Source organism: Balearica regulorum, chromosome 10 (genome assembly GCF_011004875.1).
Source record: "Balearica regulorum gibbericeps isolate bBalReg1 chromosome 10, bBalReg1.pri, whole genome shotgun sequence".
NCBI lineage: Eukaryota > Metazoa > Chordata > Aves > Gruiformes > Gruidae > Balearica > Balearica regulorum.
In genome coordinates, this window is record NC_046193.1 from 8,258,560 (window position 1) to 8,274,120 (window position 15,561).

The 15,561-nt window shown below is 42.6% G+C and overlaps 1 protein-coding gene across 1 annotated transcript in view; it reads left to right on the forward strand.

Moving 5' to 3' along the window:
- The window catches only part of FANCD2 (FA complementation group D2), a 53,776-nt gene that overhangs the window by 9,670 nt on the left and 28,545 nt on the right, over positions 1-15,561 (forward strand). Inside the window, exons 10-20 of the mRNA XM_075761975.1 lie at positions 570-657; positions 1,635-1,739; positions 2,941-3,041; positions 3,544-3,652; positions 4,401-4,436; positions 4,833-4,976; positions 6,087-6,221; positions 7,629-7,760; positions 9,787-9,894; positions 14,068-14,177; positions 15,062-15,122. Coding sequence (XP_075618090.1) covers positions 570-657; positions 1,635-1,739; positions 2,941-3,041; positions 3,544-3,652; positions 4,401-4,436; positions 4,833-4,976; positions 6,087-6,221; positions 7,629-7,760; positions 9,787-9,894; positions 14,068-14,177; positions 15,062-15,122 — 1,129 coding nt within the window. The remainder of the gene's footprint in view (positions 1-569; positions 658-1,634; positions 1,740-2,940; positions 3,042-3,543; positions 3,653-4,400; positions 4,437-4,832; positions 4,977-6,086; positions 6,222-7,628; positions 7,761-9,786; positions 9,895-14,067; positions 14,178-15,061; positions 15,123-15,561) is intronic.

The following is a 15,561-nucleotide window of genomic DNA, read 5'->3' on the forward strand; positions in this document are numbered from 1 at the left end:
CTGAATTAAAAACAGATGTCTGGCTGGACCTATTGTGCCTTTCATTACATGGTTGCAATTATTAGAACAAATACTGTGACTAGGGGAGAGGTCACATGTGAGACAGATTCAGTCCCTGGCTTTGGTAGCAATCTCAATTACACTTTGCTGATGGCACGTCCATGGGACAGAACTGTGGCTAGAAGGTATCAGGCCTGAGTGATGTGTGTGGTTAAATCATATACCAGCAATCTCACTATTTTTTTATATTTATGGCCAACCCAGGACCTTCCAATTTTCAAATTCTTGCTTCAGGTTTGTACCAGGTCTTTGTCCATGCTCCCCGTGTTTACAAGATTTTAAAAAGGCAGATTCTTCATATCTGCTTCTATCACAATTCAGTGTGTTCAGAGAGGAATGATAATTTAGCGAATAGTTTTCTGTATCCAGTGGCATATTTTGTTGTCAGTTTGAGAATTATTTTTTTTTTTGCAGTGACCACAAAAACTACCGGAATCATGTAATTTACTAAAGATCCATTCATAGCACTGTTAAGAGGATCATTTGTTTTTCTTTTCCTTCTGTATCAGCTGCTTACTAAAACAGGGCAGACGGCTAACAGTTCCAATCCTGGATGCCCTTTCTCGTCTGGATCTTGATGCAGGGCTTCTGGCTGAGGTAAGGCTTTTACTGAGCAGTTGAGCAGAACCCGGCCCCTGCTTAGCAACATGAGAGCTAGAACTGTTCAGTCATTGGAAGTATTTTGCCAAATCTGGCTCCTTTAGGCCTTCGAAAGTCCTGAGCCAGCTGAAATTGGAAGGGAGTCAGAGAAACTAAAACTGTTTTGGAAACATGCATGAGTTCAGTGAGGAGCAGAGAGAAGTTTTCTGGCTGTTACAGTATGCATTCAGAAATTTTGAACACAGCTCTTAGCAAATGGAAAAGCACTTTGTTCTGCTGCAATAAATGTTTACTGCCCATCTTAAACCTACTTATTGTCACTATTTCTTTTTTTGAGGTACAGTGATCAGACTAGACTGCTATATTCTAGGAAAACGTAGACTGGTGATTAAAACATCACATGGTCATAGTTTTTCCCTGCAGAATAATGGTAAAGGAGATGAGATGATGTGCCTTGGGTCTTCTGGATGTGCTGGATTGTTGCACTTCTTGCAGTTAGGCTTCTTCTGAATAGAATAAAATTGGTTCATTTGAGTGCATTAAATACTATTTTGCATAGTTGCCAAAGGCTTTTGCTGCCTAACAGGCTACACCTCTTCCATGATTTTCCTTTTTGAAAGCCAGTTAAAAACAAATGGAGCCAAGTTCTTGGCAGTGCCAGGTGATGTGATAAGGGGCAATGACCACAAATTACACCCTAGGAGGTTCAGATTGGACCTTTGGAAAAATGAGGTAGGGTCTGCAGCACTGACATAACTTATCAGAGAAGCGTCAGGGCTTGGGGGGGTTTCCTCCATCCTTGGGTATCTCCAAGACTCAGTTAGGAAAGTCAAGGCCAATCTGATCTAGTAGTGACAATATTCCTGCTGAGGAGAAGGCTGAACTATAAACCTCCAAAGATTCCTTCCCACTAACATAACCATGTTTCTCCTAACCGTAGTCTTACAGCTGATCCAGTTTTGCTTTCTCCTCAGGTGCGGCAGTCTGCCATGACCATTGTGCCTTCTGTAAAACTGGAAGATTTGCCTGTAGTAGTAAAATTCATCCTCCATAATGTCAAGGCAGCAGACGCAGTAGAGGTACAGTATTTTCTCTATACTAAAGACCAATAGGTTATCTCATCCAGTGCATATTTTAAGAGACCAGTTGCTTCACACACAGAGGTGTATGCTTTAATATTTTTAAGTAGAATTTTTAATATTGCCAAAGACCAAAGCACATGTAGAAACTATATCCCGTGACATGGATTTGGTTCTGATTTCAGGTGTGGGAATTGAAACCTCCTCCTTTTTGCTGGCTATTACAGATTTTTCTCATTTGTTCTTAGATTTTTTTTTTTTGATGTAAACATCTTAAAAAACTGAAAGCAGTCAAATTGTCTTGAGTTAAACTCTTAGACTGAAAAAATGTGGTTAGGTGGCAACTTTAAGCCTTTGATTTTTATCTAAGAATTTTGCGTTGTACAGACCCCCTAAGGGTTTTAAATTCCAGAAGTATCCAACAGACCTGGGGCTGTGACTTGGTAATTCTCTTCTTGTTTTGTCCACTGAGTCCTGTTCTAAATCATGTTTTGGAGACATCCCTACAAGGGTGGTTCTTCTGTTGGAGGATAATTTTAATTCTAAGATCTAAGCTTCCTCAGTTTTTCAAGTTTTCCATCTAAGGAAACATACTCGGAATATTTTTTTAAGTGAACCAGATGTGTTTTGTCAAGCCAGCCTTGCTGAACTATTGAACATGCTTTTTTTTTTTTTTTTTTTTCCCCCCTCCATACTTGGAGAAAGCCTAAGCTTAAGCCAAATGTGGATTGTGATCTGCCCCAATCTTACAGGCAGATCATTGTGGAAACAGCACATGTATAATATGCAGCCTAGTAGTCTGTACTGATCCACTACAATTTGATGGCAGTTAAATTGGTAAATTCACATGCCCCAGAATTTCTGTGGTTGTCATTTATCTTGCTCTGCTGCTAAACAGGATAGAACTAGTGCACAGCAACATACAGCAGATAGAGGTGGGAATTTCATGGAGTAACTCTTAAGAAATCCTCTTGTGCTTTCTGCATGCATGTGCTTGACAGTGAAGAGCAAAGTGTGGCTGGCTCACTCTCTAAGTATAAAAAAAAAGTTTGAGCATGGTTAAATGCTTATGAGTCTTAACAAATACATGAGGTTTTGATTTGTAATTTTAAGGTTATTCTGTGAGATTGTGTTTTCTTTTCCTCAGCCTTTTCTTTCCTCATATGTCACAGTGATTTGTGCCGGGATTTGTGTTTTTCAGGTGATTTCTGATCTTCGTAAGAGCTTGGATCTGTCATCATGTGTCCTGCCCCTGCAGATCCTAGGTTCCCAGAAGAAGCTTAAAAGCCAAGTCCAGGCCAGGTACTTGAGCTGATTTACATGATTCTCCAAGGGTAAGATAGGCAAGGGAGCTTTGTCTCTTCTTTATCTGGTCTTTGGCACACATGGTTACATTCATGAGCCTAATTTATCCCCAAATAAAGGTGCTGACATCTTTATTCCTTCCCGCTTGATGCTAATATAACACATTTGTCAATCCTTATGGAGCCAACTTCCCCTGCCATGCATGTAGTTCCTTTTGAGCCATCTGCATCCATGTCTGCATGGGGGAATGCAACTCCATTTATAATAATGCTGCTGCTGGTTCGTCTGTCTGAAGTTCCTTCCAGTATGTCTTTGGTTGATTCTGTAACTTCTGCTTCCACCCTTTACTGAAACTCTTTTTTGAAACTCCCTATCCTTGCCACAGCATTCCCTCTAGAGAATGGCTGCTCTAAGTAACTGCCATGACGGCTAGGCTGCCTTGTTCCTGTTACTACAGTATTTACAATGACTGAATCTCCTCCCTTCTGATCATTTACAGTTCTTCCATGAGCCAAGTAACCACCAGCCAAAATTGCGTGAAGCTACTTTTTGATGTGATCAAGTTAGCTGTGAGATTTCAGAAAGATGTCTCTGAAGCTTGGATTAAGGTAAGATGCATGCTTCAGTCCTTGTTTCTTTATTTAATTGGACTCCTAGGTTGAGCCTGAGCCTGTCAAATGTGATATCAAACGTGATATCAAAAGACAAACGTTAGCCCTTCATCTTGCTGATACAGATTTCATTCTGTGTTGCAAATTAGCAGTGCTTTTTCAGGATTCTGCTTGCTTCCTCAGTTACGGATTTCACAGTGCTTGCAAGATGGCCAGCGTGCTCCACTGTACAGACCCCAAATCTTGAAATGTGGGATAAACCTGGTTCTACATGTTTATGAGAGAGTTTTGGAAATAATAATCTTAGATTTTTTTTTTTTTCTCTCTGCAAGAGAGCAAAAATGTATACCCATATGTTGAGACTGAGCTGTGTAAAGTCTTACAGTGCTTGAAAGTGTCCAGCAAGAAATCAATATTAGCTGACATAGGGCTAAATTTAATTTTAAGTTGCATTTCAGTGTAAACCCCGAGACTATGTTCTGTTCTCAGCCATTCGTTGCTCAGTACCTTAGTTCCTTTCTCAAGCCTGATGTTGTCTGAGAACATCCTTGCTCAAGCTGAATTTTCATGCTGGTTTTTTGAGTGTCTTCTGGATTCTTTGCTATTGGCAAGATCCAGTTTGCTGGCTTTGGTAGCTGTCCTTCTGTAAAGAAAACTGTAAGCAGTGAGTCTGCCTTTTTTGGTTTGGTTTTGGAATATAGTATCATACTCTAGCATAACAGCTTTCTTGGTTTTTTGCTCTTAGGCCATTGAGAACAGCACGTCTGTATCTGACCGTAAGGTAATACTTCTGACTCTGCACTTGTGTCTGGGAGTGTCCTCTTCTGCTGGTGTTTTCAAAGGCTTTTTCATGGTTGTAGATGAAGAGATTTTTCTAGTTGGAGCAGAAACTGCCGGTGACGTTGCATAGGTGGTTCTTTTGGTATTTGACTTGTTCCTGTTATAACAGCTATCTGTTTTCTTTGTAACTCTTAGTTCATCTCTTCTAAATATCAAGGGACAGAGTTATCCTGCTTTAATTCTGTCCTGTTGGACTGATGAGGTTTTTCTACAGTTGTGGCTGTCAGGGCTTTTTGAGCTCTTGATTTTCTTCTCAGTTTTGATTTCAAAGTGTGTAGTTGTCTGGACTGTTTGATACATTTTCAGCATAATGATTGGTGGTTATTTCCTCAAAAAGGTTCTGGATCTGATAGTTTTGCTGCTAATCCATTCTACAAACACCAAGAACAGGAAGCAAACTGAGAAAGTATTGAGGAGCAAAATTCGACTGGGCTGCATGCCAGAACAGCTGATGCAGAATGCCTTCCAAAATCATTCAATGGTTAGTGCTGATTCTGCTTTGTGACTCCCTCTTTTATCTCTTGAAGATCTTGTCGGATGATGATTTAAGCCTCTGCCACACTGTTTATACTATTCCTGTTATGTACGCTTCTGGGTTTTAATTTTTGGTCCCAGATCAATCTGTCAAGGCACACGTCCTCTGTCGTAACTGTCACGTGTTTTTTTTAGATATGAACTTTCCTCAGAATTGGATGGGCTTTTTATTTTGGTGCAAAATCTCTCAGCCTGAGAGATGTTGTCTAGCCCAAGATCTCTACTCTGTGTGTTCCTGACATGCTGTTGTCTCCCACGGTATTTTTAGAAGTTCATGTGTTTACGTGCCTTGTTTTTCAAGTGTAATGGTTTCTAGGTCTAAGTATGTGTATATATATTGGGCATATGTTTGTAAGGTAATGTAAATTACCATTTACTTTGAGAAAACTGAAAATATTGACAAAAAACAACACAGTGCTGCTTGTTGGAGGTAGCAGGTGGATAAGAAATGCTGAGTTATGAATTTAAAATTAATTAATTGAACTATAATAATGCCTTAAGTAGGCATGTTTTATTCTGAATATAAGTGGGTTTAATTCAGTTTTAGTTTAACTCCCTTCCAGAGTAAGTTAAGATAAAGTAAATTAGACCACTTTACATCTGCAAAGAATTTGTTGTTCAAAGGAGCTCTGTGTGATTAAGCTAACTTCAGAAGTTAACTTAGATTTTTCTGAGTGTCTTGATGGAGTGGAGTCCTGTTAAAGTAAGGCCAAGACTGTGTCTGTCATGGGGCTTTTATTTAGTGGACATTGCTGTAATGCGACTTCCCTGGTGTCACCAGTAAGGGATATGCTGCTGTGAGCTCTGCAGCTTTGCAGGTTGGCTTCTCAACCAATCTGTAAATCCTTTGTGCAGAGAAGGTTGGAGAAACCCGTTCTGGTGTGCCTTATCTGCTCTTGTTGCCTGTTTGTGTGAGAGAGGACAGTCAGAGAAGGCAGGAAAGCACCTACTGAACTAGGCAAAGCGTTTGGGATGAGCTATAGCACACCCTTTATTTAGGGAGCTGTGTTTAAAATGAGCAACAATAATCTCCTCTTTCACAATGTCTGTATTTCAGGTTATCAAAGACTTCTTCCCTTCAATCCTAGCCCTCGCTCAGACGTTTCTGCACTCTGTGCACCCAGCCATAGTCTCCTTTGGCAGCTGCATGTACAAACAAGCTTTTGCAGCCTTTGACTCTTACTGCCAGCAGGTACAGTGTGATGGATGGCACCTGTTTTATTTGTGTTTGCACTTTGTTCTAGAATGAATGTCATGATCCTTTAGGGGGGAGAGGATCTGAGGCAGTTGGAAGCCTTTGGAGAGAGGTCTGTGCTGGAGAGTAGGCCAAGCAGAAGATGGGGAAGAATAACAGCAAGGCTCCTGCAGCAACTCACTCAAGCACAGAGACTGCTGGGAGGAGTGGGGAGCAAACAGGCAGGCCTCAGAAGTGACAGAATGAAAAATACTTCTGGAGCGGAGAGGACTGTGCTGGGTTTGCTGCCATTCAGAAAGCAAACACATTGACTGAGATCTAGCAAGGACATCAGGACTGGCCCCTAGGATCACGGAGGAGATTTGTTCGTAAATCCATGTTCCTGTTCTGTCTTACCCAGTTGCTTTGAGTATCTTCTATTTTAAAAAGCCATTTTTATAGTTTGTATTGAAACTTTTTTCTCTTTCCTTGCATAACTTCCTGTGGCAAAAAAGTTTACACAGATTTCCCTCAGAGCTGTGACCAATTTGAACTCCTGCTGCATACTCTGAAATAATCATAGACTAGACTTTCAGCTCTGAGTATGAGTTCCTGCAGACATGCTGACATGAGAAAATTTGGGGATTGAAGACAGCTCTGCACAAACTTTTGAATGTATTTACACCTTTTTGGGCACAGTATGTTTATAATTAAAACTGTTTCCAGCATTGTATCTGTATTACTTATTACAGCAAACTTAACAAATAGACAAACAAAAAAGCAACTAGGAAAAACCTGAGATGTGAAAGCATACGATGTCATCTGCAACAAGCTAGTGAGTCTAGTAATACTTAAAGATGTTAAGAATTTCAAAAGAGGATGGCTGTATTAGCGATTAATAATGTAGGAAAGACCCAGAGCCTCAGACTGTGGATGGGAGTGGAGAGAGATCCCTGTCCAGAAGTCAACTGAAGTAAGACCATAAAAATATTTTTGAAACAAAAATGTCAGTTTTGAACTGATGTTGATAAAGATGGCAAATACACTGGAACTGCTGAAGTTAGAGGCAATGTCTTCCTGGGTATGGTGCAGAGTTCTGTGCACCTAAGAAAATAGGATAGATTTTTATTGTCTTATGTGTTGGTAGCAAAGAGCAGAAGCTGCAGCAGTGTTAGCAAGCAGGCAGGAAAAATTTGGTGAAGAGCTGCTTTATGGAATCATGGGAGCTTTCAGAACTGAATAAAATTCAGGCTCAAGGAGAAGGTCAATATTGTGGACATCAGGAATTAAAAAGCAAACTGAGAAGGGATTAGAATCATATGGTTGAGTTTCAGGATGATTATCTGTACTTGATCAGCATATTCTGTATGCAGATATTTTTCTGTTGATATTTCACTATGGTTTCTTTGGGGGCTTTTTCCTTAGGAGGTTGTGACGGCTTTGGTGACTCATGTGTGCAGTGGAAGTGAGACAGAATTGGACATTTCTCTGGATGTGCTCACTGATTTGGTGATGCTGCATGCATCCCTGCTGATGCGCTATGCCACCTTCGTGAAGGTATGTATATTTCTGGGGGCATACTATGTTTCAGGTCCAGTACACCACTTTGCCTCAGATTCAGAATAGGTCATTACTTTTCAGAAATAGAGGTAATGGAACAAGTCGTGCCTGTAAAGCTATCTGTCTTGAGAAATGCAGTGGTCAGAAGTGAAAGGTAGCTGCTATGAAAGGGTGAGCTGTAAGATAGGACTGTATGATTTTTTGACAGGGGAAATTGAGATAGACAAAGAAAAAATGTTACACTTTCCTGTAACTGGAGAATGCTTAAATTGCAGGCATGGAATGACACCTATGATGGAAGGAAAATGCTGTCTTTATTAACGTCAGCTATTTCAAATACTTGCAAAAATCTGCCCTCTTTGTAGGCTGCCAGTTCTACCACACTGGAAGGCTGACAGTATTTGAATCCTACAACAAAACTCCTGGCAGGGATGAGAGAAGACTTATGTCCTAAAATTTAAAAGAAGAAAGTACTCAATGGGGAGAGAAAAAAAAAGGAGGGTTCTTGACTCCTAAGAACGACAAGCAGGGTCAGGCCTGCCCAGCTGCCTGTTTCCAAAAGTAGTAAAAGTGGACACTGAGAGAAAAACAAAACAGCAAGGCGAGCATGCAGCAATACTTTTCTTGAACACTTCCCCATCTGTGGTGATTTGTAGCTTAAGGACATCCTGTATTTAAGAGCCCTTAAAGTGTCACCCCTCTGACTTTTTTGGTGCCTGCTTGGTGTCAGGATTCTGTAGTTTAAGTACACACTGTGGGAAAGCTATATACTTCTTGCTGATTAGCTGGTTGATTGTTAAATTTAAATTACTTGCTTGTAATATGCTAAAAAGGCATCAAAATCTGCCATAAGAATTTGCAATGTTATCTATCATGCATTTGATGGGTATAACAGGAAGAAATGGAATTCGCTTGCTTTGTGGCAGAGGGAGGATGCAATAAGGACTCAGGGTTGAAAGTAGTCCTTGAAAGAGACAACCTAAAACTCCTGCTCACAGTTGAATAGGTCATCAGAAGTGTGATGGGGATTACTTGCCCACAGCAGTCTGCTGAGACCTGCTGACCTTCCTCCTGACCTTGTTTGCTTGTTCTTGTGCTGGCAGATGATTTACAGATTATGGTTTCTATGGGCTTATCTTTGATACGTTACCAAAGCTTGTATGTGCTCCGGCCAGACCTCAAGGTCTGGCAGTGTACCATGTTTGGCATACATCTCAGAGGTGCTTGAGACACTAGCCAGTTACCTGTAAAAAGATCTGTGGTGTACTGCAGTGTGGTATAGCAGATGCCTGCTGTATTTGACACTGAACTGGAGCCTCTCCAGCACAGAGAGAACATGCAGAGCTTAGCACAAATCACCTCCCCAAACAGCTATTTTTTAATCTTAAAACTAGGTGAATTTTCTTGAGGGTTGCAAAAGTGATTATCTAATCCTGTAAAACTCAACACCTCATTCCAAATCCTGCCTGAGGTTGGCCAGTAGTAGGAGAAAAATAATGGCAGCAAAATGCCATGTCAATGGTAGGAAAGCTAGCATGGCTCTGCAAAACAGTTGGACTGTTTTCACTGAAGCACTGGAAGCAGAAATATCCTGAGGATGCCAGCCAGCACAGAAAATTCCAGCCCTAAATTGTTGACAACTTGACTGTTAATGGAAGGCCTTGTTAATGGAAATATTAACAAAACCCCATAATATTCATTTTGTCAAATATTTTGAATGCTGTGACCAAACCTATGATAAAAGATAAATAGCTGTCACTAATGGGATGAGAGCAATCCCAAAATGCGTATGGTAGCCAGATTGTTATTCCCATTCAGCCTCTGATAAAATGAACTGCAATAATTGAGGCCATAGCAATAGTTCTACATGTATGTTTGTTTAATTCGAATGTAGCTTTTCCTGCCTGTACAAAAAAGGTGTAAAGTTAATTGGCTTCCCTGTAGTTGACAATTTGTGTATTACTGGGAACACGGAAAGGGATTCTTGATGTATCTGAGCTAGTTTGTGGCTTCTCTCTTACAGACCATTTTAGACTCTACACAGAAATTGAATCCATGCCAGATCCGGAAGCTTTTCCACATTCTCAGCACACTAGCCTTCAGCCAGAGGCAAGAAGGAAGCTATATTCAGGTAAGCAGAGACACAACAGAAAGGAGTTCAGGCTGTGCTTTGGTCCTTTTTGCTAGGTTAACTTCCAGAGGTTGTGTTTTGCAAATAGTGGCCTCATCTATGAACAGTGATTGATGTCAGGATGTCCTTCAGCTTAAAATTCTCTTCTTCCCAACTGGCTGCAAGCCAGCTTGTGGGTCCAGACTTTTCACCCTGTATAGCAAGGGCTTATCACAGTGACTGCATACCTCATATCTTTCCCGGAAAGGTCCTCTTCTCTTGCATGTCCAAGACAGGTAGAGTTGATAGAGATGTTGGTGGAAGGGGACTGATGGCAGTTTCTAATATAACCTCCTAGTCAAAGTGGGATTGTCACCAACATGTGTGGTGGGTTGACCCTGGCTGAGGGCCAGGTGCCCACCAGAGCCGCTCTATCACTCCCCTCTTTCATTAGACAGGGGAGAAAAGGTACAATGAAAGAAAACTTACGGGTCAAGATAAGGACAGGGAGAGATCATTCTCTAATTATCATCACGAATAAAACAGACTGAACTGAGAGAGGAAATTCATCTAATTTATTCCTAAGCAAAACAGAGTAGAGGAATGAGAAATAAAATCAAATCTTAAAACACCTCCCCACACCCCTCCCATCTTCCCGGCTCAACTTCACTCCTGGCTTCAACCTCCGCCCCCCCCAGCGACACAGGGGGACGGGGAATGGGGGTTAGGGTCAGTTCATCACACGGTGTTTCTGCCGCTTCTTCATCCTCAGGGGGAGGACTCATCATTCCCCCGCTCCAGCGTGGGGTCCCTCTCACGGGAGACAGTCCTTCACAAACTTCTCCAACGTGAGTCTCTCCCACGGGGTGCAGACCTTCAGGAGCAAACTGCTCCAGCATGGGTCCCCCACGGGGTCACAAGTCCTGTCAGCAAACCTGCTCCGGCGTGGGCTCCTCTCTCCACGGGTCCACAGGTCCTGCCAGGAGCTTGCTCCAGCGCGGGCTTCCCACGGGGTCACAGCCTCCTTCAGGTGCCTCCACATGCTCCGGCGTGGTGTCCTCCACGGCCTGCAGGTGGAATCGCTACACCCCCTCATCCTTCCTCCATGGGCTGCAGGGGGACAGCCTGCTTCACCATGGTCTTCACCACAGGCTGCCGGGGGATCTCTGCTCCGGTGCCTGGAGCACCTCCTGCCCCTCCTTCTGCACTGACCTTGGTGTCTGCAGAGTTTCTTACATCTTCTCACTCCTCTCTCTGGCTGCAAAAGCGCTCTCTAACTGTTTTTCTCTTTCTTAAATATGTTATCACAGAGGCGCTGATTGGCTTGGCCTTGGCCAGCGGCGGGTCCGTCCTGGAACTGGCAGGCATTGGCTCCATCAGACACAGGGGAAGCTTCTAGCAGCTTCTCACAGAAGCCACCCCTGTAGCCCTCCTGCTACCAAAACCTTGCCACGCAAAACCAACACAACATGATATCAGGTTGGCTGTGGCTTTGTCTAGCTGAGCCTTGAAGACTTGCAAAAGTAAATTCCGCAGCCTCTTTGTGAGCTTTGTTTCTCCATCACTTGGAAGCATTCAAAAAGCATAGTTCAGCTTCTTCCCTGAAATGTTCATCTTGATTTAGCTGCTTAATGTTTGTACAGCAGAGACAACAAAGACACTTGTTAGAAGAACTGAGCTACACAGAACAGAGGACTCTGCTGTTAAGTGGTAGACTTCACACCTTTTGTGCCTCTAGTTTAAACATAAGAAGATATGAAAACTAGTCTGCCTAAATTCATATTCATTTTACATAAGATACCTTGTATGACTCAGTTGCAGCATAATAGTGGTGGCATCAGATACCCTTCTCTAGATTTCTGGCTCCTTGAGCATGGCAGTGATCACATAAAGATAAAGAAATACCTCAAAGACATTTATTTCACAGTGGAGATGTCTGGGTTTAAAATCTTCCCATTCATAAAGCTCAGGTTCTTGAAATTAGGACTATTTGTCTTTGAGTCCCTGAATAGTTTCTAGTTGTGGATATGTTTGCACATGCTAGCTTGAGACTATGAAGGGAAACTGCGCTTCCTCTCTTCCTTATTGGTCTGTGGCATGTAAAACAGCATGTCTGTAGTCTTTTCTTCCCACTCACCCTGCTAAGATGGAGCTCTTCGCGGCCAAAATTTCCAATTCTAAGGTAAGTTTAGCTCCTTTCTGAACTACTTTCCTCAGTAACTTACCCCTCACCCCCCTAAGTCTGTCTTACGTGCAACTTGTGAAAATTGCCTTGGCAACACACAAAGTGACTTTGCAGCCCAGAAGGACTAGCTGTCAGGAAGAAGTGTTCTGCCTGTCACCCTCATAAAATGCAAAAAGAAGGGGAGGAGTGTAAGCTCTAGAATTTATTCTGAGCTGAGAGTTTGTGACTGTTTGGGTCCAAAGTTGGCAGTGTGAATCTCTCCTCAGAGTGCTCAGTATCTCAGTACCAAAGATGCCAGGGGTAGATCACCAGTGAAGTCAGTATCCTGGGAACCAAATTTCTCTTTGCCTTCTTTTAAGTGTAGTTCTAAAACTGATGCTTCTTGGACATGAGAATCTCTACAGGCAGATTAGGCATTTGTCCTTGCACTGCCCAGGTCATTTCAGAGGAACATTGCCTAGTGAAGGTCAAGAAAAGATGGCATAACCATGTACTGTCCTATTCTCTGCTACCAGTTTGATCTTGTTGGCACTGGTAGTTTGCGTAGTGTAACTCAAGCCTTCATTTCCTCTGTCTCAACGCCTCTCTGGTCAGAGCTCGTTCTTTCCTGCAGCTCTCAATCCCTGAGGGTCTCTGTGTGGGCAAACCTCCTCCTTTGCAGACCAGTAGGAAGAGTTAATAAGAATCAATGCGACCAGGGCTGTTCTGATTCCATAATGTTTTTCTGTGGCCTGTGAGATCTTTGCTGCTTTTATGAAGCTGCTTCTGAGTTCTCACACATGCTCTGTCACAGTCTGAGAATGCTGCCCCTCATAACAGGGAAGCTGCTCTTCTGCAGTGATCGCTGCTTAAGCTTGCAATAAGTCTGTTGCTAACAGGCTAAAATAAACGGATTTTCTGCTTAGTGCATTCATTGTTCCATCCCTGCTTGGAAATCAATTACTTCCCGATGCCTGCTTTTAGATATCAGGAAACTGAGCTGTCCCTTAGCTTTGGTCAGGACCCACTTGGCAGCCCTCTCCCATGATTGTCTGCTTAGCTAAGGCTTCTGTCATTTTTCACCTACAGTTCATCAGTTTAAGGGATCAGGCAGAACATATTCTGGACCTGTTGGTGACTACCTTGTTTTAGCCTCTGGTTGGCTGTTCCATCCTCATCTCTGAAAATGATGACTTTCTTGATTAGCATTCCTCTGCCAGCAGTACAGGTGCAGCTTGGATGCCTTGCTGACTTGCTACGTGCTCTTCTGTACTTTGCCTTCGATCTCTTTGGCGAGTACTAGAATTCTCATCCAGAAGACTGGTCTCCCAACTTCCCTGAATCATTACACTTCTATGACTGAGTATGCTTCCTGCTCTCAGTGTCAGGAGACTTCTTAGTCTATCATTGGTGGTCCAGACTTTCAGAAGTCTTCAAAATTGTTTGTGCCCATTTTGGGAAAGTGCTTGACACAGCTGTTGAAATGCATGCTGCATTAAGACCTGCCGTGGACTTAGGGAGCTGCTGCAAAGAAAGCTTTACAATTGTGCATGGCACGCTTGCCCACAGCCGGGGACAAGGGAGGCAGCTTGAGAAATGTCTTAATCCCAGGTGTCTGGCATGCTGTTACCTACAGCTCCATCCCTCAGCCTCCTGAAGTTGACAGTGTTTTGGAGGGCAGCTCTGCTGCTGCTGTTTGTGTGTGAAGGGCTCCTAGACCATCAGCTATTATTTAAATATATTATTCTATTAATTATAGATGAAACTGGACCAACTACATGCTCTAAGTAGTAATTAAAGCAAAGTCAAAGCAAGTCACTTTAAATGCTGTTTGCAGCCCTACCTAGAGTTGTGACCAGTGTTTTCATAATAAAAGAAAACGCAGAGTGTACATTCCTTTTGCAAAGCTGTAATCCCAATAAACCATCCCCCTACAGCCTTTGGAGAAGACATTAAGTGAAGATGCCAATGGAATTGAGTGATGCACAGAAGTAGTTCTGTGGTGACATGGTCTGTGTTTTTCTTTTCAGGATGATATGCACATGGTGATCAGGAAATGGCTCTCCAGCACAGTTCCCAACCACAAACAAATGGGCATTATTGGTGCTGTTACTATGATAGGCAGCATGGCATTAAAAAGGTGAGAGAGACTGTGGCAAAGATGAGTTCAACATGCTTTCAGTTCAGACCAAACCGGGAGTGGGACAAAGAAAAGGGGGCATTGCACACCTTGGTCAAATCCAGGAACTTAAAACTCTTTCCTGCAGACTGTGGTGTTTGGTGTTACAACCTGTTCAATACTGCTCACCTGCTGCTAATCTCAAAGGCATCCTGAATTTCATGTTAATGCCTGTTCATGGATGCCTTGACTAGCGCCAGCAGGAACTATTGCTGAAAAAAAAAAATTGAACCCTGTGATGGGTTGACTGGAGTTCAGCTTCTGACACTTAAGAATGAATAACCTAGTGTGCTCCATGTTTGAATACAGGGAAATCCAGAAGAGAAGCAAGGCGAAAAATTGCTACTGCTGTGCTGGGCGTTGGCATGACAGTTTCCAATGTACTGTGTAAATAATTTGTGAACAGCATTCATAAACCAGGCAAACTCCTGGTAAGAGCTGTGACAAAGATTAAAGGACCTGGAAAATAAGAATTTGACTGGTGTTGGGAAGCATTATGTAGCTTGCTGAGTTGGCACTTCTTAATAAAATGCTTTTGCTGTTTATTACCTGAAGAGAAAAGTCCATCTTAGCTCCAGGCCCTGAGTGAGTTGAGTGGACTTCATTATGGGGATGACTGGAGGGCTTTAGGTTTCAACAGGTTAGAAAAAGCATATCCTTGAAGAAGACATTGAGTCTTATCCTGAAGGTCCCAAACAGCAGCAGGTCTTTTCCTAATAATGTTCCAAAGAATATGTTTTTCATGCATAATTCTCCAATTTCTGGAGAGACAACCTTGTGTGTGTGATGGGTTTTGCCATCTCTTCAGTGTTGTGCAACAAAAGCAAGGTTATCATTGCTTTCAGAAATGAAGGAGATGGTGGCTCATTGGAGAGACCAGAGCTGAACAATGAGCGTGATGGGCAGGTGAGTACCCAGAATGGGGCGGTGTCAGAGAGTGGGAGGATATGGGCAGCAAGGGGGTGTGACTGGAAACACAGTCCTAGGTGAAGCAGTATGCATGTAGCTTTACTGGGTCTGGGATTCTTGTACACTGACTGCAGAGCCAAGAAAATCTATTAAACATTGTTTTGGAGAAACAAAGATCTATATTAAGATAGCACTTGCCTATCTGGACTGCTAGTCCAGATCAAGCAGTAGTGAAAGTCTTCTATCCAGACATTACTTCAAACACAAAGGAAAGTAACAGGACAGTCTGCTCCAGTGAGCTAAAGGCAGCTTTTGCCTTCCCGCAGCTTGGCAGCGATGCTTTTCAGAGAAGGTATTTCTGCTGTACAGAGTTAGTCTAGCCTTGGCCTTTTTCCTTAATTCCTGTTGAAGAATATTCTTCTAGGCTGGCACTCTG